Source organism: Podarcis liolepis, assembly GCF_965112155.1.
Source record: "Podarcis liolepis genome assembly, chromosome: 11".
In the NCBI taxonomy this organism is placed as follows: Eukaryota; Metazoa; Chordata; class Lepidosauria; order Squamata; family Lacertidae; genus Podarcis; species Podarcis liolepis.
In genome coordinates, this window is record NC_139565.1 from 43,457,347 (window position 1) to 43,480,746 (window position 23,400).

Here is a 23,400-nt window from a genome sequence, read left to right on the forward strand (position 1 = left end):
ATAGAGCCAAAAAGAGTTGAGATCATAATAGAAAACAAAACCTGAAGCCCTTTGTCTGCAATACGCCTGCTTATTCTAGCCTAAAGAACCTGCAGAGAAGGTTGGGCATATTTGCATGAATGCCTTTTATCTAGCCATCAGTTTTCTTGTGAATAATGGGCCACAGCCAGGGTTGCCAAGTTGAATAAAGTATTAGGGGGCCCCAGGTAAGCCCTGCTCTACATGACATAGCACACACCCACACACCATTTGAATAGCAATGCCTATAAACTTGGGGGACACTGCACCCCTCAAATATTTTATTGGGAATGAAGAAACCTTGGCCCCTAGGAGCTTGCCTAAAATCGATGATGGTCAGGCTATGGCAGGCAGCTTTGCAAATGTTATATGGAACAATAGGGGAAGTGTTGTACAAGGACTGGGTGTGGCTGTTTTTGGTGGTGGTGAGGATGGAGATACCCAGGTAATGGAAAACAAAAATGGATTTCTGAGTAGAAAAGTAGTATGGGAGAACATATCAGATAGCCCTTTCAGAAAAGCTCACACACCATAGTAGATAGCTGATAGGGCTAGTAAAACAGAATAATGTCTTGGGAATTTGATTTCCATTCTTCACATTATTGACAGGGGGAAGGGGAAAGCCACAGGCCGCCATTAGGTCACCATTTATTTTGGAGACACCCATTACCTTGAGGGGACTGTTGTTTGATTAATAATGAGATTCTTGAGGTGTCTGGAGACTGAATTTGTGCTCTCTATGATTTATGGAAAATGAGTGTAACAAAGACACTACATGTGGTGTTTCTTGGCTTTGTTTATTGTTGTTTAAATTTTTAAAATTTTCAAAGAATTACAAAGGCAGTCACCCAACTCTGTGCTTCAGATGCCCCACCCTAATACTGTGAGAAGGAGAAAGGTCTGTATTATCTGTTAAAGTAATAAATATTTTTGTTGCATCCTGATGTTTCCAAGGAATGACAAATATTTGACCAATGCGCGCGCGCACACACACACACACACACACACTCACTCACTACTCATTCAGATGGAGTGGGGGAAGCACAGTTGCTTATATTACATTATCTTATGAGTAGATAATTTCAAGATGGCTGCACTTCATGTCAACTGAATGGATTTGCTTTGGCATTGTTGTCTGCACAATTACCTTTGTCAAACATCAATAGTTGTTTTTAATGGCATTTTGAGATTTTATGGCCTCAGTGATATAGAATAACCAACCACCAAACTAATTGGGCGGCCTTAAAAAAAGCCCTGGTCTCTGGACATGGTTCATCATGATGAGACAATAGCATTGTGTCACAGCCAGCTGGGAAGACTTGGATTTCTAGAATTGTCTTTCAGAGTCAGGCCACAATCCAGAGAGTTGCACAACCAATTCTGCACATCCAGTGGGATCTTCATGTTTTCTTTCTCTTCTTATCAGCTCTTCTCTTCCACATCTCAAGCTGTTTTTTCTTTTGTTTTTTTTTTTTAAAAACTTCAGGGAACTTAAGAAGCAGTTTACAGCAAACTGCAAGGAAATTCCAGTTAGAATGAAAGCCCCACTTGGAAAGAACCTTCCATCTGTCAGGAGTAACCAATATTTCTGAGGTGAGGTGTGTGGCATCCAGAGACAGTGAGTGCCTGGTGTTGGTAGTCTTGAGGAACTCCCCACCCCCGCACCCCCCGGAGGGAATCACCTGGTGCACCTACTTTGTTATCTTCTTGGCACCAGAAGAATACTTTTTTTCTTTTCCCAGGATTTCAAAGTTTCAAGTTCTGCCTTTGAACTTACTTTCTGCTGAAGTCAAAATGTCCCAAATAAATATATATGCTGCCCGTTCCAACCAGTCTGGCTACCTCTTGCAAAAAATAGAAGTCCACAATACTTTCCTATCCTTTTCTTTCACAATCTAGTGTCAGTTGTGTTTCCCTGTATAAGAAGCAAACTGTTTTCTAGCTTCCTGCCAGTGCTCTATGCACAATAAACACATATCGCTTACCTGCTAACGATTGCTATCAGGAGCCAAAGATGGATCTTATATAAAGACCCTTGACCCTTTTCATTTCTGTTGGTTGTGGGAAATAAAGAAGTACATACAGTAGGACAGCAATTAACACAGGGGGTATGTGCTCGGGACTTGCACATAAATGCAAACCCAGAATGGTCTCCAGAACCACCTCCACTCTCGGAGGTCTTCCTGTGACAGTTTCTTCCATTCCCACCCCATCCTTGCTGACACCATAAGACCCATGAAAAGTTTGGCCTTAAGTAAAGTGCTGCGAAACGATGTCTGTGCTACAAATGACAATTTGGAAGAGATCAACAATTTCCATTCTTCCAAATTTCAGGAAAGAACACCTGTAATTAACTTTTATAGATGCAGTCTCCCCCTGTCCCATTCTCTGGAGAAAGTACCTAAAACTGTCTACTTATACTGTGTTTTGGTGCAATGCTACCTAGTTTAGATAACCCGTGTGTATGTCACTGCCCACTAAGATAACCAGACAAAACCCTACTCATACCAGCTTTTTGTGATTTAAAATCTAGTTGATTTTTTTTAGCATAGCAGTTTTCCCCATGGTGTCCTCAGAATTATGGAACTTTAACATCAGTTCCTGTCCTTCACAAAATTTTAGGAAGACTTTTCTATTCAGGTTGATGTCAACTGAATAGAGACTTATAAAAGTATGTTTGATAAAGAAGCTGTGTGCAATTTATTTAATAGCAAATGGCATTGATATCATTTGGAGAAAAGCAGAAGTAAAGGCTGAAGGCGCAGGATACAGAATGTCCCTCTGAATTATAAACCATTTTGCAAACCTTGTGGGAATATTTCCACACATACCCGCAGAATTATGGGAGGTCAAAAGTGTTACTGAGAACTTTAGAATGTGCAGTGCAATGCAGAAAGCCAAGAGCCCACTTTTTCAGGCAAATGTGGACCGGTACTGCTATAATTATGAATGGAGGCCTATTTGGGCATGATTCAAACGTAACCAGAATGGCATTGGAGCCGCTTCTCTGACTTCTGGTCCCACACTGCTCCATTAGCATCTGTAGAAAGAAACCGTATCGGTAAGCAGAATGATTCTTCCCCATGCCAGTGTTTTCAGTAATGTATGAATCTTGCCCCAGTGTCCTTGGTTCTGTGCTATTGGCGAACTAGCAACCAGCAGTCTCTACAGGGCTCACTGGGAGTTCTTAATCCACCATTTTGGAATTGCTTGGTGTAGGAAGCTACAAAAGCTGTTGATTGTTTTGCTGTTTGCATTTGTTGTTTATGCAAGATTTATGTGCTAAGAGGAGCTGGGATTGTTTTAAGAAATGTCCAGCGGGAGCAAGGAAACACTTCTCACTAATCTGTTCCAATGCTGCAATGCTAGTGGTTTCTCAACGGCAATGTTTCTCTGTAATAAGAGCTCTGCTGGGGAAAGGGAATATGTGTTTCAGTAAACCTGGTCTTATTTTTATTTGACATCTTCGTAACTATCCTCCATTTGGAGCCCACTGTCTTAAAGATGAACGTCCCATAGTGCTTTGTCTGGAACAAAATCAGTTGGACTGTAGTCTGGTAAAATCCACATACGCGTTTGCCAATGTAAGATTGTAGACACTTTGTTTTTAAAGAACAAGTTGAGCAAAGTTTATTATATGGGTCAGCAATTAATGATGCCTGGGCCAAATTTTCCTCCTCCCTCCAGTTGCAAACTCAGATGTGAAAGACTGGTTTAGACAAGCCGTGGCCTTGGCAACTGAACTTGCCAGCAGGACATGCTGAAAGGTAGCTGTTTCTGCATAGATTCTGCAACCATGTTCAGCTCTATATACGCTATTTGCAGATGCAATGTGCCTTCTGGGATAGCACTTGTCTACATTACAACTAGAGCATGGGTAGGCAAACTAAGGCCCAGGGGCTGGATCCAGCCCAATTGTCCGGCCCACGGACGGTCCAGGAATCAGCCTGTTTTTACATGAGTAGAATGTGTCCTTTTATTTAAAATGCATCTCTGGGTTATTTGTGGGGCATAGGAATTTGTTCATTATCTCCCCCCCCCAAAAAAAAAATATAGGCTGGCCCCACACAAGGTCTGAGGGACAGTGGACCAGCCCCCTGGTGAAAAAGTTTGCTGACCCCTGAACTAGAGAATTATTGTTAATGTTCAGACTCTTCAGCAGGATTCTTTTCAACTGTCTCATTAATATCTAATGAATGAGATACATAATAAAAATTTGTAAAATTATTAATGATGAAAGAAGTGGGAAGATTGTCTTTCTCCCCTTCCTTCTTCACAGTACCATAATTTGGTGTCACCCAAATTAGTTTTTGAATAAAGTATTTCACACAATGCATCATTGACTTAAGGAATGCAATGTTGCAAGATGCCTTGATGGCTCCCTGTTTAAAGAGGCCTTTAAAAGGGGGGAGGTAGGCCAATCTATGAAATACAGTCCGATGAGTGGCAAAATGGAAACTTCACATGGAATGTTTCTCTGAATACCATATGCTGCCATCAGCAAGAAGGGGTAGCTGCTTTTGTGCTTTTCTGGTGGTCTTCACAAAGGCATCTCACTGGCCACTGTCAGAAACAGGATGCTGGACTTGATACAACTGTTCTCCATGTTCTCATCATCGGAGCATTCTGTACTTGTTGACAACCTCATGTGAATAAAGAGGTCTAGAGATTACATTCCTTTAGATTGGGGTTAGGTACACTTCCAACCTGGACACTCCATTCCCACCCCCCTTTTAACCAGAGCCCTGAAGCTCACTGGCTGGAATAAGACACAAAATAGCCAGTTAAGGAAAGTAGAGTCCTTTGGGCAGGGCCTTTAGGAAAGGTTCATTATTGTATAAGCTTTCCATTTTTCAGCCACCAGTCACTTCTATCCCTGCATTAAAGCACTGAGTTTTCTGCTGTGGACTCACTGATTTGCAGGTAGTATTAGCCTCCCTCTGAAAACAGATCACCCAAGAGAGGGAGAGGACACAGACTATAGGCAGTTTCAATATTTGCAATAAATATGGTCAAGATCAAACATATAAGAAAACCTTCAAGACAGAAATCATGTACCCATTTTGCAGATGGGGTATTCTGGGAGAGAACTTGACCCACCATGCTAATGAATCCATGGCAAGAGACTCAAGCATAACCCACCCCAAAAGCTGCGCATAATCAAAGAGCATAAGGGGCAGAAGACATGCATGGACACATTAAAGGTGGGGCAAGAAAGTTCTGGAGGAACCGCCTGCCACTGAACTTAAGGGTCTGAGACTGAGCAGCTACTGTAGCTTCTCTTACCTTTCCTATCAGGATTCAATCAGGGTTAGCTAAGAGGAGAGTCACAAGCTCACACCATGCCATAATGTGCCAGTGAGCATATTAACATTGTGAATTACGGGGTAGCCACAGGTTTCTGGGCCTCCTCCTCAGTCTACCGCTTCATGCCAGTGCATCATGATCAGTTCCTAATCCAGTGAAAAATAGAGTGCCTACCTAATGCTGGCCTGAAAATTCTGCTAAGCAGCTGCTTCTGCTTTGGACATCACCAGAAGCTGAGAGACCAAAGAACAAAGGCTAGCTGGCTTCTCATTGCCCAGTTCAAATACTGCATGCCACTGCTCAACCCAGCGCATCAGTAAAGCAGTAAGGGCTACAGTGGTGCTCAGTCCTTGTTTCTCATCACTTTGACTGTCCTAGTCAGAGCTGAGTGCAGCCCAGACTGCTGTAGCCAGCCTGACACAGATTGTCAGGCAATCAGCCATTCGTGATCAATCTTCTGCCTGTCTCTACTTTAATTCTGTCTGTATAGCAAAGCCCCATTTGAATGGGGATGTATGTCATTAACTTTAGGTCTGGGCAAAAAAGACATGGAAATTATAATTATTTCCTGCTCCTCTGAGGGCTTTAATTGCTGAACCAGGGCTGCTGACACAATATGAACTAGTGCAAATGTATTACAGTGGTACCTTGGTTCTCAGACTTAATCCGTTCTGGAAGTCCGTTCCAAAACCAAAACGTTCCAAAACCAAGGCCCGCTTACTCATAGAAAGTAATGCAAAATGGAGTAATCTGTTCCAGACTTTTAAAAATAACCCCTAAAACCGCAATTTAATATGAATTTTACTATCTAATGAGACCATTGATCCATAAAATAAAATAAGAAACAATGTATTGCAGTCACACAGTCAATCAATCAGTAGCTGAACTGGGTTCCACACAGTCACAAAAACAAAAACCCCGCAGAAACAAAAACACAAAATAAATAGCGAAAACAGACAGACCTCAGTGTAACGCTCAAAACAGAAGTGTGGCACTCAAATTGGAAGCGTAACACTCAAAATGGAGCATGTTCGGCTTCTGAAAAAAGTTCGCAAACCAGAACACTTCTGGGTTTGCAGTGTTTGGGTTCCAAGTTGTTTGTACCAAGGCGTTTGAGAACCAAGGTACCACTGTATATTATTACACTGTTTGAATTGGTTGGAATTTTGCATATGGATAAGATCATAATCAAGCACAGTATTTAAGAAGGAGCAGTGAACTTTTCTTACATTTTTAATCCGTAGTTGGTGATTGGCATATATTAAATTGGAATTATTCAGCATTGGCATATATTAAATGGGGGTTGTTCAGCATTGACACTGCACTGACCCCAGCAAAAATATTTATTTGTTTGAAGTATCTCTAGGTTGCTCTTTGAGAAAGGGGAGCCCTCCTAAGGCAGCTTCTAAATAGAAAACTACAATATATCATTTCAACAAAACAATATCTTAAAGGAGCATTTCAAGTATTTCACAATTCAGTCTTAGAAATTGTATTACTTGAACCATTCAAGAAATAGTTAGAACCAGCAATGGTATAGCTATTACAGAATAAGAAAATTGGACATTTCCATCAAACATGTCTCTGTTAAAAGCAGCTTCGAAACAAGGCCTGTTTAAAAGCCATACAATATGAAGCAAAGGAAATACCTGTTGGCAGATAGTTCCACAGACAGGAGGCAACCACTGAGAAGCCCTTGCTTCTTGTGCTCATCATTTAAAAGACATTTCTGTACTGTTTCAGCTAGCAAACAGAGTAAGAGCAATTTTGTGGCTGTGTACATCCAGCTTTGAAGATATTAAGAACTAGTGTGATCCAGTGATTAGATACTGAATATATACCAAAAGGACCTGGTTTCAGATCTTTCCTGTACTATACTTTTCTTAAGTAGCTTTGGCTAGCTTTCACCACTAAGAAAGAAGATTGCTTAACCACACAATAACATTTGTGTGTGTGTGTTTTAACTCTCAGTTTCTCACTTTTAAAGAGCTTGATTTGCATAAGTTGTGAGAATAAAACAAGATGCAAGCTTTACAGAACTGTGAACTTTTAAACAAACTTTTGCACCATTGCTTGCAACATCCCACAAAATATTAGGAACCTAGAGTTCATGTGAGGTTCACAGGCTCTTAGTCACTTGTGATTCCTGCTTGTCCTGGGTAACTGGCATACTGCTGGAATGTAGTAGCAACAACAACAGTGTGTTAACTTCTTTAAATTTGTCAACATTTCCCTAGTTCAGTAACTTGAGGAACACACTACAGTACGATGATTCTCCGGTTAGGATTATCTCAGGCGTGACTTTAAATTTAATGATACTGAGCAGTAGATGGCGATGTTGTTCTGCTGTGCTGAAGCTTCTGTAAAGTTCAGCCCTGACTTTAAACCCCACATCCTATTCTTTGCTTCTACTTAGACATAGTTGGGGTTTTATTGAGATCCAAGACCTGGTTACTCAGGAACTGACTTTACGCCACATTTTCTTTCAATATGCTGTGCTATACCTGCATTTGAGACTTTTGACACATAACCCGCATGCAGGACTAAAGTTTAGGTCTTCGTAAACTATGCTGTTTATTAAATTTCACGAATCAAAATGGGTTTCTCTCCGCTGTTTTCTTCCCACTCCCCTTTATGGGTGTATCTTTCTATGCTTGATAGCAGCACATGGGGAATTTAAAGAGAAGTTGTTTACAATATGGTTAGAATATGTGTAGGAGAAAATACTAAAACAGCTTGTTTGCACAAGTTATGACTGGTTATGAATTATGATTTCAAACATATTTTTCTAATAGCTTGAACAAACATTGGTATTACAGTCGGTTTACTTGCATTTGGAAACAGAAAACAAGGAAACAAAAATCCTAGCAATACCCAGTAGCTTTACTATTTTATTGGATTGCAAGAATAGTTTTTCAGATGATGAAATTATAGTGCATTAAACTTCAGCTGGCTTAGAACAGTGGTTCCCACTTTCTCCCCAGCAGACCTTTTTAAAATTGCCAAGGGTCTTTGTGGACTAGTTAATGATTATTCTGCCTGTGGTTGCAATTGTAATGTACTGTGCTAATGCTGTATAGTTTTTAATTGTATTTTTTATAAACACACAGTGGACCACTTAAATTAAGCTTATATCTCACTAGTGGTTCATGGACCACAGTTTGGAAACCCCAGGTTTAGAAATAACTGTATATAGGTGAGGATATTTTACTGTTGATTTAGAATAGTCAAGACATTTTTAAAAGCTTCTTGGACTGATTCACTGTGTAATATTACAGTAATGAAATCTTACTTCTGCATAGTATCGTGAAAATAATAGCTAAATATTAACCTTAACATAAGTTTGATACAACATATAGAATGAAACAATTCAATTGAGACATTTCTGGCATAAAACACCATATTCATCCCTTTACTTTAATAAATAACCAGTGTAACTACCCTTGTGTGATGCACTGTACATGTTAAATGGTACTCATGAGTTTTGGGACTAAGTTCTACTGCAAACTGAACTACACTCCTGTAGTGACAAATGATGATAATTCTGGCCACATGCTTTCTTTTCTGTATTAAATTGCATTATTCTTTGCTTTATGTTTGAAGTAGAAATTGGTATTGACAATACTGGTGGCTCAGGCCAGAATCCAAAGAATTTAGAATTTGTTTGTTGAATCCAGTGGATCTTGAGGCCTTTGCCACATGGCAAACCAGGAGAAATTTCAAAAGCTGTATGTGATATGTAAGAGATTCAGAAATGCACAGAAAACAATGCCAAATTCCTCTAGCCTACCACAATATGCTGCTTTTTTTTTTAAAAAAAAGAAAATTCTACATTGTTCATTAGATCCTCCCCACAGCATTTGAACAGTATTACTGCCACACTTGCACATCATTTGCTAGCTCCCAAAGAAGCATTTTATCTCACATCCTTGAACTATGTGTGTCTTCACTGAACAAGCATAATTTGTCTGTTCCTCTTGAAACTCTTCTCTGAGATTAAATATTCAAAATCAGCATAGTGGGGAACAACCGTCTGGAGGAAAAGGCCATCGCATTCTGGAAATTACCTGTTAGAATCTTGTTGATGAACTGAAATAGTCAGGGCAAGGGTCTTCCGGAAAGTATGGTCTGAATATGTCTTGCAGTAATACAGACACACCATTCAAGTTGGAGGGAAGATTTTATTTTATTTGGGGGTGGGGGTGGGAAAGAAATTGCCTCTGCAGCCAGACTTGCTCTTTACATTTGTAATACTTAAACAAGTTCAATAGGGGGCCCTTGAGGCTTTGATCTAATGCCACAGTACACTTTTTAATGAGAGAAGTTTGGAATATTGTTGTAATACAGAGCAATCTAACAGCTTATTGTAATAAACAGAAGAGTTACACCTAGGAGACCCTTCTTCTCTTTCTGTGTGCTTGGTCCGAAACAGGTAATTACGAAAGGCCTCGGATCAGTTTTGTAAAGGCGGCTCCCTGATGGGTGCCATGACTGAAGTGTGACATGAGCCTTTTCCAATACAATGGGTGGCCTAACATTCCTTTAGAAGGCCAAGCTCATTAAATATTCTGTTCTCTCTCTCTCTCTCTCTTTTCCACCCCCGCCTTTCCCTCTTCATGCACTTAGCTTGAGTCTGAGCGAAGTCTGAGGTTTCTCTGCTGAGGACTTAGGAAAATTGCTTAGAGTTCTCAGATTGAATTTTTTATGTGTATGACTTCATGATGGCATTAGCATGCGCTTTGATCCATGTGTGAATGGCACTGGGTCGGCTCTTATTGCCATATCCAGATGGTGTTACGGGGAACAAACAGTTGTGTTTTAGGATTTCTCAATAGACTGTCTAGACTGGCTTTGTAGCAGACAGATACAGCCACCCATCAAATTAGCGTTTGTCAGATTTATGGTAATGGTTCACCAAAGCCTTCCTGTCACTGACATTAAGATTTACGCCGCCAAGTTATTTTGTTTTCTACAAGATATAGGGAGCCTAATTTATTTACAGAGCCCCCACCCCTTCCCAAACTCGGATTCAATAGGAACCACTTTCAGATGGATGGTTTGTGTTTTAGAAATTATTAAAAATCAGTGACTTGCAGCTGGATGGACTGAGGAAACCTTTTATTTCCCCTTTCAGATAAGACGGATGTGTGTTCTTTTAGTCAGTGTGTCCCATATGCTGCTTTTAGAAAGAAAAACATGTATGTGGATTACTGCGGCTAGAGTTTGAACTTTCATGTTACACTGGAGTAACATGAGCTGCTCCCTTTACACAGTGGGAATAACCTTTTGACAGGCACTATGTCCATTCTCAGTGGAAATGTTTTTCCAAGTCTGGCCAGAGCGCCTTTGATCATACCACCTCAAATGTAGGGGTCATAGCTACTATGCAAGGCAAGAACCATTAGCTGTTGACCAGAGCAAAAGATAAATTGGAGAGTAGGGAGCCTTTGGGCCGGGGGGGGGGGGGAGAGGTTGATGTGTGTGGGGAGAGAGATTTAAATGGAAACAAAACTCCCTGGGACTATCATTCCTTCCTGCTAGAATATCAGGAGTAGATAAGTGTGGGGGTTTTTTAATGGCTTGTATGACTGTTTGAGAATTCTGTTCACACCAACACTGCAGGCTACTTTTATTTTTCCAGGTGACAAAGAAAGGGACTGGCTGTTGTTTTAATCCAAATATGTAATAGTAGATGGTGGATGTATCACTCTTCTCACTTTTTAAAGCACGTTTAGCTTTCTTTTTATGGAGACTACAATTTTGGAAGTATCTTTTTCCTAGTTTCTCCAGTCACTGCAGTGTAAAACAGTGGGATTATTTTTTGTATTTTTCTCCCACATAGCAATATGAAACAGAAAACTATAGTTTATACAGAAAAGTATTGGTTTATACATGGTGTTCATTGTTTATGAAATTACATGAAAGGTAACAAAGGCATTTCCCCCTATTCTCCCATGTAGTGGATACATTTTAAAGGTGATATCTGATCCCAGGACACAGTATGCAGATGCTGATGAAACATACTCCCAATCTATACCTTGTGGAGAGAGGAAAAAAAGCGTGGAAACTCAGATTTTGTCACTGGCAACAAGGTTTCACTTGTCTTATGCACCTGCTTCTTACAGTGGCTTCTAGTACACCAAACCTGGTCAATGAGCTCTCTCATGTTTCTTGTGCAGCCACTGCCAAAACAAGCTAAATAAATAGTTCTCCAGAACCTGCAAGCAGATATGGACACCACCGTGTTTCCATGTGGTAGTCATGTTTTTTGCACTGTTCAGTTGCAGTACCATATGGAACAAAACAGTCATGATAAGGAGTGCTGGAGACCACCAGGAGCTACAAAGAGTTGGTGAATGTGCTGTGTTCTTTGTAGGAAAAAAAACGACTTGCAGAAGTAGAAACAAGAATTACTAATAAAATACAGTTAGCAGAATGGCAGTTGCCTTGCCCTTTCAACACAATTGAAAATAGTATTACTATAGTAATTAGGAGATTGAAAACATCATGGTGTTAAGCCTTACAAGAGATTGGATGAAGTCCAGAACTAGTTAAAGATGTGTAATCTGTTTATATCTGTAAGTTGAGTGCTTATGGCCCATTGATTTCAGGGAAGTTTAGGCTTCTCTGACTTTTCCGTTGCTGGTACCCACCAGGTTCTTGTAAACAGAAAAGATAACTCAAAAAGGCTGGAGTGAAAAAGGTACTTGAAGAACATTCTTAAAATGACTTTAATTTATTGCCTTTCAATCATCTCCTAAAAACAGTTTCCTTGTTTTGCACCTGCTTCTGATTATTGTAATATTTTGGACCCTGCTTCTGGCACTATTCATAGGTCTGAAGCACAAGTATAAGCAAGAGGTAGGTAAAAAGGTAGCATCTAGACATGAAAAAACACATATACAGGTATCCTCATCAGAAAGTTGGTATTGTACACTTGGTGTCAAACCAGAGTGAGTTGTTGCAAAATGTGTGCAGCAACCCTGAATGAATGATTGATTGAATGAATGAATGAATGAATGAATGAATTTTCTGAACATCATGATCTTCAGAGGCCATGCTTTGGGTGCACCTCCCTGCTTTTGGAGGGGGACACAATTAGAGATGGGAAAACGAGGCCTTGTTTTGGTAACCCAACTTTGGAATGCTGTCCCTAGGAAATGGCATTTTGAAACCAGGTGAATACTTTTAAAAAATTTTTCTCAGGCCTTTTAAATATTTTTGCTTTTTAATTTTTCTTTTTTACTCATTTGGTCTGGTGAGATTCCATTTTTGTGCTGCTGCATTTAACTGATTGTATTGTTTTGTTCTTAAATATTTGCCAATTGTCCTGGAAGTCTTCAGACTGAAGGATGGGATATTAAGTGCAGTGAGTAAATAAATAGCCTTGGTCTGTACAAGGAAGTTGTACAACTTCAAATGAAAGCTTTTGGGAGGCTGTTTATTTAAAATGAACTGAACAACGGCTTATCTAAACTCTGCTTGCAAATATAATAGTACATTGCATACAGAATTCGCAGCACTGAAGCCTCATTCTTGCATTTTAATAGTTTTAAACTATCATCAGGATGTCTCTTCACCCTAATCTGGACATGTCAGGTTAAGTAAAACATTGGTTTTATGACTGCCTATAATTTAATTTGGCAGGGCATAATATCTATTTTGCTCATTAGCACCCCCAATCCAATAATATAAAGCTAAATAAAAATAAAAAGGGTAGAATAAACTTTGTGCATCTGTTTCTTTGTATTTTTATAGTCCTGCATTGAACAAGATGTCTAGTCTTCTGTAGCCGCATATGATGTGGTACTTGTCTGGCTTTTAGATAACAAACGAAAGAACAGTGCCCTTTAGAAAACGACAACGTCCTGTTCCTTTCATTTACTTGTCCTAGACGTATTGGAGCTCTTGCTCTATTGCAGAGGGCACCGTGATCTGTTTTCTAAAGCCCATGCCTTTGGCAAATTGTTGTTTTTCTGCAGTCAACATACAATAGTAATCTTAATGCGCAGCACTGTGTGTGAATAAGCAAATATAAAAAACCCCAGGCTCAAGACTGTAAAAATATTGTGTGTTTTTCTAAAGACCAAGACAACAGAAAGGGCTAGTCACTGAAGTGGATAGCGGCTGTAATAGAGCGGAAAACTGGGGTCTCCTCAAAGAAGGAAGTGCTAGGATACACATGCTTTGTAACAACATTGTCTGGCTCTGTTTCTCATAAGGGTTTTTTATTATTAACAATCTGCCCTATTGTGGACAATTGTTGTGAAACAGTCTTCTGAAATTTCAGCTCTTTCCTAATTAAGGAGAGGAATATTACAGGCACAGGAAACCTTTATTCCACCTGCAAAATTCTTGTTGGAAGACACTGGTGCAGTTAAGTAATTTTAGATTGTGCACTTCCTGGTGATATGCTGCCCACCCTTTAAATGGGGATGTGTATCACTTCACTGCTGTGTGTGGGAGCCCTCCTGCTCATTTTGTAGACTGGGGCCCTAGACCTGTGCCCCAGGATCCTGTAACTACATCACTGTTTGAAGAAGGTTTAGACTTGGGTTTAGGGCTACTGTTGAAACTCCTTAATTTATATCCTTAAAAAAAATCTTTAAACCAACCTATTATTCAGGTAGCTTCATACATCAGACGTTTTTAGCTTTATATCAAACCTGGTTGTATATATTATTTGCTAGAGTTTGCCACATACATTTAAGAAAAAAGCCATTTCCTTCCACTTCTTGTGCAATAAAAACTTTGGAATAGAATCATATAATACACAATGGAAAAGTCAAAAGGTAACTCATCACTGACCTGGAGAAAGTTTATTTGTACAGTAGTCTTTAAAAACTGTTAATGTCGTGTGGAATCTCTCTCTTGTTTGGCTTTAGGAATCTCACTTGTAACTCAAAATTTACAGGACGAAAACACAGCATTATGCTGTACAGATTGGTGAATTGGATTAGAACTGAGTTCACATCACACATTCAGAGTTGGCATGGTATTTGCAGGATTCCGTCTTCCTGCAGAAAGATTTGTGTGTTTTTCTACCTACTTTGAAAAAGTCAGTTTATCCCAGTTTTGGGCTTTTTATTCCAATATATGTCTCATATCTGTGGAAATTGTGCCCATAAAACTGGCACAAATGGTAAGATGTGTAGTTTATGTACTGAGCAGTCAACATGTAACAGTCAATAGACATTTTGCATGTGTTAGAGACAAATACAACTGAAGAATCTTGACACATTGAAACTAGATCTCGCCAACTAGTCAATGCAGTATCATCTCTGCAATCATTTCAGAGTTGTATTTACAGACACTTGGCAGAACTAATAAGAGGTTCTGGTCTTATTTTAATTCATTTTGAGAAGTCTTTTCTCTATGGCCTTCTTTTACACTTGCTTTTTTCTTTGCCATATCCTCATTGGAGACTGGGTCTTAATGATGGTCCTGACATGGGTGTCAGTAACAAAATAAATGTATGTGCTCTACCATTTACGAAGGGCACTAATAATAATAATAATAATAATAATAATAATAATAATAATAATAATTGCTACTTTCCCCTTCAAGACATGCAGAGACCTAATCCTGCCTCATTGTTTGTTCACATGTGTTTTAGACATGTGCATTGTACTGGGGTATCTGCAGTTCTCAAGCTCTTCACAGCTGCAAAGGGAAAAAGAGGGAGGGTGTGCCTGTGGCACTGGCTTCCCTTGCCTTAGGTGGTGCAGACTCTTGTGCTGGCCCTGCAAATGATGAAATATTATCATTATTCCAGAAAACAGTATCCTGATAGGCAACTAGTTATGTTTGAGGAGTACTATGGCAAAGCACCTGGGGGTGAAGGGCCAGAACCCCACTTCCTGCCCTCTCCTGTCTCAGTGAGATGCCTCTCATTCACATCCTCTCTTTGTCTTCTAGATTGATACATTTAATTCTAGATTAATACATTTAATAAGTCAGTAGTGTGGTGTAGTGGTTAAGAGCAGTGGACTCGTAATCTGGTGAACTGGGTTCGCTTCCCCGCTCCTCCACATGCAGCTGCTGGGTCTCTCAGCCTCACTCACCTCACAGAGTGTTTGTTGTGGGGGAGGAAGGGAAAGGAGATTGTTAGTCGCTTTGAGACTCCTTAGGGTAGTGATAAAGTGGGATATCAAATCCAAACTCCTCCTCCTCCTCTTCTTCTTCTTCTAAATTAATAATTTTTTCTTCTAGATTAATAACAATCTTGCAGGAGAGTATACCTTAAATAATGTAGCAAATATACCCTTTTTCTAAACTGGTACCAGTTCTTGGCAATTGAGGTGCCCCGGCAGGTGTTTGGTGATTACAGGGCAAATACTGTTGGGGTAGATTAAGGAGTTTAATAGCATTGACACTCAAGCTCTTCCTTAATCCATACTGAAAGAATTCCACCATTTCTTAGGCTGATTCGCACATGATAGTGGCTACATGAAATGTTTGTGTGAGTATGAAATTGCTGCTGGGCTCCTGTGTTGGCTATGCTCACAAGAAAGGGTTTGAGTGAAATGGAATTTCACAGGCTTGGTGTATAACTGATCCTTTTACAAACAAGTTGGGATGGCAGAGGCATCTAAATTAGTTTTAAAATACAGTTAGTAGCCCTTTAAATGTTATTCAAATGCTTGGTTTCTATGGTCCTATGATTGGTTGGCATGCTTCTGTCTCAGGAGACAATGGAAGAGTGAGTGTTCAAATTAATGCTTGTTTAGTTGGTTGTAGTTGGCAGTTGTAGAATATTTATCAATACATCTATGGTACTCACAAAACAGGGCTCAGTTAGCCAAGCTTGTAGCATACTTTATTCATGAATCATATTGAAGAAGCTTTTCTAGCTTAGTTGAAGATCTGTAAAAGGATGGCTTTTAGCACAGCTTTGTGCTCCAGGCTATTGTTGAATAATCTGCGCCCATCTTTCATTTTAACAGGAAATGACAAGGGGAGCTGTTTCCTCAGCTTCTCCATATTTATATTCCTCATTGGTTTCTTGTGTTTTTCCATCAGTGGTTTGTTTTCTCTCTCTTCAGTCTAAGTAATGTTGTCTCTAATGTTGCTAGTTTTGCTTGCTTCCATCTTCTCCTGAGTTTTCATTACAAGAGCTTTTGAGACTCTGTAATTGGTAATCTGGGATTTAGGGAGTATGGTAGTTTGTGTGGCATTTAATGGTTTGTGCAACTTTCCCAGTATTCATTGCCCAATTCCTTAATACTTCAGAAAAAAGAGGCATCAACCAGGCCAGCCCATGTCCCTACTTACTGAAACCATTTTCTACAACAGGTAGGGAATGTGGGAACAGACCACATCTAGCTCTAGGGATGACATTCCTGAATTAATGAGCTATCAAAGGATGAAGCACAGCATCCACTTACAAATCTAGTGACCCTTCTTCAGCTGTTAATTTGAAATCCTAACCTTCCTTCTCTACGATTGGCTTGTTCGGAGGCAAACACTTGGAATAAGATGGTTCGGAGAGAGCCTATTAGATTGTAGAAATATGAAAACATAGAGCGACAAAATAATAATAGATGGAGGCAGAACTGTAGGTAGGAACTGTCTTCTATATTAGACAGTTTTTTCCTACACCCTTCCCTATTGTCTTTCACATTCTTTTGTTCACTTCATGTTGTACTGAAATGATGTATGAATCCCAAAGTGACCCAGCCTACTCGGATCCTTAGCTAAATCAAAGCCTCTGCCTTACAATAATATAAATCATCCATGGCAAGCTTCTTCTGGCTACATATAGGAAGAATGGGGATAAAATGTGTAGCATTTTGTGTATCATATAACAGTGCGGATTTTGTTTGGTACTTGGGAATATTGCATGTTAACATGTACTTTGCTAAAGCAAGTGCTGACGTATAGGGCCTTAATCACCCAAACCTTTTGCAAAGCCATATACCGTACTTTTCCATGTATTAGGCGAGGGGTTTTTTTGCTCCAAAATAAAGTAAAAAATGGGGGCTCATCTTATACATGGGTAGTGCAGAGGGGGGACGAGCGATTGGTTGCATCCGCGAGTAGGATCTAGCAGTTGGGTGGGTGAATGGTGTCTGAATGGTGTCTGCTGCAAGGGCTGTTTTGGATTGTCGGCTGCTTTGTCAATTGTGTGTGTTATTTGTGGATGCATAAGGGGCTGCTTTGGGCTGGCTGCCGCCTCTGCAATTTGGCTTGTTAGTGTTTGCCAGTTGGGTGAGTGATCTTTGTCATTCCCCACCAATAATTGCTCAACAACCATGGACACCCCCCCCCTAAAAAAGCTCAACAACTCTGGTCAATTCTCCCCCAAAAGAGCTCAACAACTTTGGGCCATTTCCCCCCATTTTCTTTAATTTTAGTCCCCCAAAATAGGGGGCGTCTTATACACGGAAAAGTACAGTAAATTACCTTATTTTTAGTGAGATGCCATTTAATATAATGATGATAAGTATAATTCTGCCACATACCTTGCAGCAGGGGCTTGAGCCCACTGTACGCTACCTATCACACACTCTCTTAATAAATGTTTTGGGGATGAAATGTAAAAATAAATATTACATGTTTCATTATACAGACTAATTACCAATATAAAGAAAGGAGAACCATTGAAGAGCCTTGCTGGACCAGGCCAAGTACCCATCTAATCTAGCATTCTGTTTAGTCAGTAGCGAACTAGATGCTTATGGGAGGTCCGCAATAGCCCTCTTCTACTTATGTTAATTTCAGTCGATTGACTCTGAGCTGAACTTAGTTGGATACAACCCATGATCTGTAACGTGGGAAGTAATCTTCAGCTTTGTTCACCAGCTGACAGGTTATATGAAGCTCTGTTCTAATGGCAAGGCCCTGCTCTATATAATGAATCTAGGTAACAAGTTGAGGCGTTTAAAAAAATGCAGTTTATTGTCCCGTAGCTATATTTACTGTCTGGGTCTAACTACAATAACAAATCAACTGTAGTGATTAAGCTAAGAAATACTGTGTTGTATAAACACAGGTGCAGATCTGTTAAGTATGAAGGTACAACCTTTATATAACTGCATGTTTAATGTTCAGAATCTTTTCTCTAAAGCACTATAAACTCCAGCAGCAGGTTCTTGAGGTATTCTTACCACCTTTGGCTCCTGATGTGTTAAGAATTTATTTGCCTTTTGAAATCTATAAAAAAAAAATCCAACATAGTCTTAGAAGGCAAAATAATAAGTCCCATAGGAAAAATGAGGTTTCGTTTTTCAGATGACCAATGGCTTTTAAGATATCGCAAAGGAATAATACATACAAGTATATTGCTATTAATATAGTAATCTTTTTTTGAAAAAAAATAGGTTTTTATTGAAAAGTGGGAAATGATATATATTTTTTAAGAAATAAAACTATATACTGAAGCCACCGAAGCATGGTAGGGAGAATACCATATCAGTACATCACTGGAATGGTGCTGAATTATACAAAACAACAACTATGCCATAAATATATCTGACCACATCTATCTATCTGTCTATCTATCTATCATCTCAGGAAACTTTTAACCAATTGCTGATTATCAGAAATAATAGAATGCCAGTCATCTATAAATGAGTCTGAGTCACCTTGCCCATTATAGGCACAAATTTGTTTTGTTAATGTGGTCATTAGTGCAAGGGATCATATTTTTCTATATTACTGTTCTGCTGTGGAAGAGTCTTCACTCTTGCACTGGTGTTCTTGTTCTATTCTTGCTACCAGCAAAGGAAAGTTAGGGCTCTGAACTTCGTCTCATAATATTTAATATCACTGATTTAGCTGTAGGTACATAATTATGCATAAATGTAACTTAAGCAAGGTTTTGCCTCCAGGACCTGGTGATAGTATGGAATGAACCTTCAAATAGTCCCCTTAAGTTTTAACACTGTTGTTGTTGTTGTTGTTTAGTCGTTTAGTTGTGTCCGACTCTTCATGACCCTGTGGACTAGAGCACCCCAGGCACTCCTGTCTTTCACTGCCTCCCGCAGTTTGGTCAAACTCATGTTGGTAGCTTTGAGAACACTGTCCAACCATCTCGTCCTCGTCGTCCCCTTCTCCTTGTGCCCTCAATCTTTCCTAACATCAGGGTCTTTTCCAGGGAGTCTTCTCTTCTCATGAGATGGCCAAAGTATTGGAGCTTCAGCTTCAGAATATGTCCTTCCAGTGAGCACTCAGGGCTGATTTCCTTAAGAATGGATAGGTTTGATCTTCTTGCAGTCCATGGGACTCACAAGAGTCTCCTCCAGCACTATAATTCAAAAGCATCAATTCTTCGGAGATCAGCCTTCTTTATGGTCCAGCTCTCACTTCCATACATCACTACTGGGGAAACCATAGCTTTAACTACACGGACCTTTGTCGGCAGGGTGATGTCTCTGCTTTTTAATATATCAACTGGCGATTGTATCTTTACAGCAACTTTTATGCTTTCATTGTTTCTTTGAATGAATGTAATGTATATCTGAGGTTTAGTGTCTTGAATTTAGCATCTTGCCTTTAATTTCTGTATAAATGGGAAATATGAAGATGGTTGATAGTTATTCTCACTTGAGACAACCATAACAAAAGATTAAAATAGGAGGGAACTAGGTCATTCAAGCCTGTTGTGTGATTTGGCATACTTGAGGAAGGAATTCAAAAGAGGCAGGAAGGGCTTCCTTCATTAAGTTGTTGGCTCTGTGAAAGGGCATACAGTATAATTTATCAAATGGAGTAGTGCATTTTATGATTAGCTAGTCATGTGATATTGATTAAGTAAATGGATTACTTGTTTTCCTAGTCTAATAAGAAATATGTTGGCTGGGCAACAAGCAATGATCCTAGTCCTCTTTAAAGAGAGTGACATATTTAAGAATGCAGTCTTATGTGTGTAGTGAAATGTAGTGGCTAGAAACCTTTTGAGAAACATACTGAAATGTACCTGGAACAATTCTTTGAATGCAATGATATGGCAAAAACAGGGTGTGCTTTAGGCCCAATTCATCTGTAGTAATCTTGATTCAACATAGTAATCCCATTGACTTTTACCAAAATTCTGTTTGTCTTCTTTCTTGGACATTTTAAACAAAATTATTAATATTAAAATTGTGTGATATTAAATATTAAATCTTCTTCTTTATGCTTTCCTCAACAGTGTTTTCGAGCACTTTGCTGCAAAGGGCCTCCACCACCACGACCAGAGTATGACTTGGTTTGCATAGGTCTCACTGGCTCTGGCAAGACTAGTCTACTGTCTCAGCTCTGCAGTGAAAATAGAGATAATATAGTATCGACAACAGGTAAGCTAATGCTTTATGTAACTTCTTAAACTAGATATATCTTTAAAATTTGTGGCAAAACTATTTGGCTTATTTCAAACCAAAGTAAAGTGTGTGTTTAAAGAATGCTTAACATATTCCATTGGGGTAAATATCTGAATTGTAATTCTGTGCAAATAATATGAAAGTTGCCCATTTGAGTATTTAGTGTCTGTCCATTTAGCTGCAGCTTGTTGTGTCCTTTAATAAATAATAATTCAGATGTGAAGCTGTAGTGATCAAGTATATAGGCAGGATATATTTACTGTATACCAGGAGGCCAGATCTTGTTAGACTACAACTGCCATTATCCCAAATTATTGGCTGTGCTGGGAGTCCAGCATTTGGCTTCCTATGCTGTTTATTTTGCATTTCTCAGCATGCCCCTTATATAACAACTCAAGGATATTATCTACCTATTATATTTGAACTTGCTGTTCGGTGAAACATCTCTATTTCTTTGCATTAAACCTAAAATATGGATGGCCAAACTACACATCATGTGGAATTCAACATCATGCTATTACAAATGTTTCATCTGCACAAGCATATCAGCTTGCCAAGTGAATCGATCCCTGTTCGCCTCCCCCCTCGCACTGTTCTGGGGATTCTTCCTTGAAAGCTGATTTCAAGGTCCGCTGGAGGTGTACAGGTGGAGATGGGTGGAAAGCCCCATTGCACAAGCAGAAATCTTTGTGCAGGGCTTTTGTTGATGGGGTTCATTAGGTGTTTTTAATGTGAAAACAGCTGTTTGTTTTTGGGCAATAGTACAAGAGGAGAAGCTCAAAGCCTTTATCTCTCTTCTTTGGTCTCAATTAAATCCTCTCCATTCCAGGTTGTGATAAGCTGTGAAGGGGGAAACCTGAGAACTTTAAGCCTTTAAGCCTTTTAATTTCCCTTCTGGAGTATATAGCAGTGTTTCTTGGGGGGGTTACTTGGACTTAGCTCTGCTGTGGTCCTGATCCAGTCATGTATAAGACACTGCTGGTTTTTCAGAAAGAAAGAAGGAAAGAAAGAAAGAAAGAAAGAAAGAAAGAAAGAAAGAAAGAAAGAAAGAAAGACATGGAGTTCCAACATCATGTGTAGTTTGACCCCAAGACAGATTTCATACTAAAGAAGCCCTTCAGTTAATTAGTAGCTGCTATAGGAATTTTAGTATATTTTCATATTGTGCTTTAAGAATGCTTATCACTGAAGAAAGTTGTTGGCACCCTTCTGTCTATATGATCCAGTACAAATGCAGGGGGTGCGGACTGAGTATTGTATATTTTAACCAAGCCTTTAAAATAGGGAGCTTACTTTACACACAGTAGGGTTTGTTTATTCACATTTGCAGAAATTGACTGGGATGGACAAATAAGATGAAACCACTGGACACACATGCTCATCTCTGGAGGGGCTGCAAAATGGATACATAATATGTGTAATATGTTCAGTGTCCTACATATGTACAGTACAGAAAAGTATTGTGCTTATCAGAACATCTTAGACAGTGTTAGAAACTGAGATATGAAAGCTAGGAGCTGAATGGCACCTTAAACCTGGGTTATGGCTGCCAAAACGGAATGTCTAGGCACACATTTTTATAACAAGAATACAAAGCTGAAAATGAACAAACTGCAGCTAAAAACTTATATTAATTTTTCACATGGTCTAGTCCGCCTCTGAAGACTCCAAAAGAAAAAGCCATACTTCCCCTGCCTGCCCCCCTAATATTCTTAAGAGGGTCTCTTCTCCAGTCCTCAGAGCTGGAAGTGAGGAGGCAGAAAAAGGTCTACTGTTGTTCCAGCAGTGGCAGTTTTAATCTGAAATCTTAGGCACAGTACTCCTCCCAGAGCTCAGAAACTGCTTGCATTAATGAAATTCCCCTTCGCAAAATGCGCCTAAAACAATGGAAGTTTTGAATGCTGGAGCTTATGTGTACTGACATATAAATTCTGTCTTTGTTTATTTTGATTTACTTTATTAATGTTGAAAAATCAATATAAATGTTTTGGAGAAGAAGAAAATAGCCTAGGCAGGATTTGAGTCTAACCTCTGCATTCTTACTGTTTATTGTGTGAAATGTGCACTGTGGCAGTGAGCAAAAAAATAAAATAAAAATACAATTGGTAAGTAATTGATAATGTTGCCTTGTATATTCATACCCAGGAGAAGATGCAACATTGGATGCATTTGCAAACTAAAGGGATTCACTCAAAACAATTGAAATAAGTAACCAAAGCTGCTTAATTTTAATGATTTCTGGAGGGTTAGGTATGGAAGCACCAGGAGTGGGTCAAATCTATCCCATAGACTCATAGAGTTGGAAGGGACCCCAAGAGTCATCTAGTGTTACTCAGAGCCAGCAGTGAGGTCCCCTACACATCACTGACTACTCTCTCTTCCCATATGGGTAGTAAACTTGTCCTAAAGAAAAACTTGACTACTACAGAGGCCTGTACACGTAATCTGCACTGCAGCTGAAGGGTTCCAGGGAAACTGGGAAAGCATCACTGTAGACTGGGTCATTTGGCCCTGATCCTAGGTACTGGGTAGCAGGTGAATGGACTAACGGAATGTGAGGAAGCAGTGTTTACTGGATTGTCCTCCTGCAGATACCTTTTTAGAGAAGTCCAGCTGCTCCAGTTTAAGGAACTGTTCCTACCTCGCCTGGAGCAGCTGTTTCTAGATTGGCACCTTTCCATCCTTTGTCTTCTGCCACACCCTTAACCCACTCACTGCTTCAGGTTTACTGAAATGCATATCCAGTTCTAATCCTAAAAAAAACGTTGTGCCC

General features: G+C 39.5%; 1 protein-coding gene across 7 annotated transcripts in view; it reads left to right on the forward strand.

The window, feature by feature from the left end:
• Positions 1–23,400, forward strand: part of ARL15 (ARF like GTPase 15) — a 188,639-nt gene that overhangs the window by 69,242 nt on the left and 95,997 nt on the right. For 4 of the 7 annotated variants that reach the window (XM_083466264.1, XM_083466267.1, XM_083466268.1 and 1 more), the window contains one exon: positions 20,459–20,603. In XM_083466264.1, the coding sequence (XP_083322390.1) occupies positions 20,459–20,603 (145 nt within the window). Of the gene's footprint in view, positions 1–11,285; positions 11,474–15,970; positions 16,028–19,561; positions 19,692–20,458; positions 20,604–23,400 lie in introns of those variants that run through there. The other 3 variants (XM_083466263.1, XM_083466266.1, XM_083466262.1) reach the window with 3 other exon arrangements.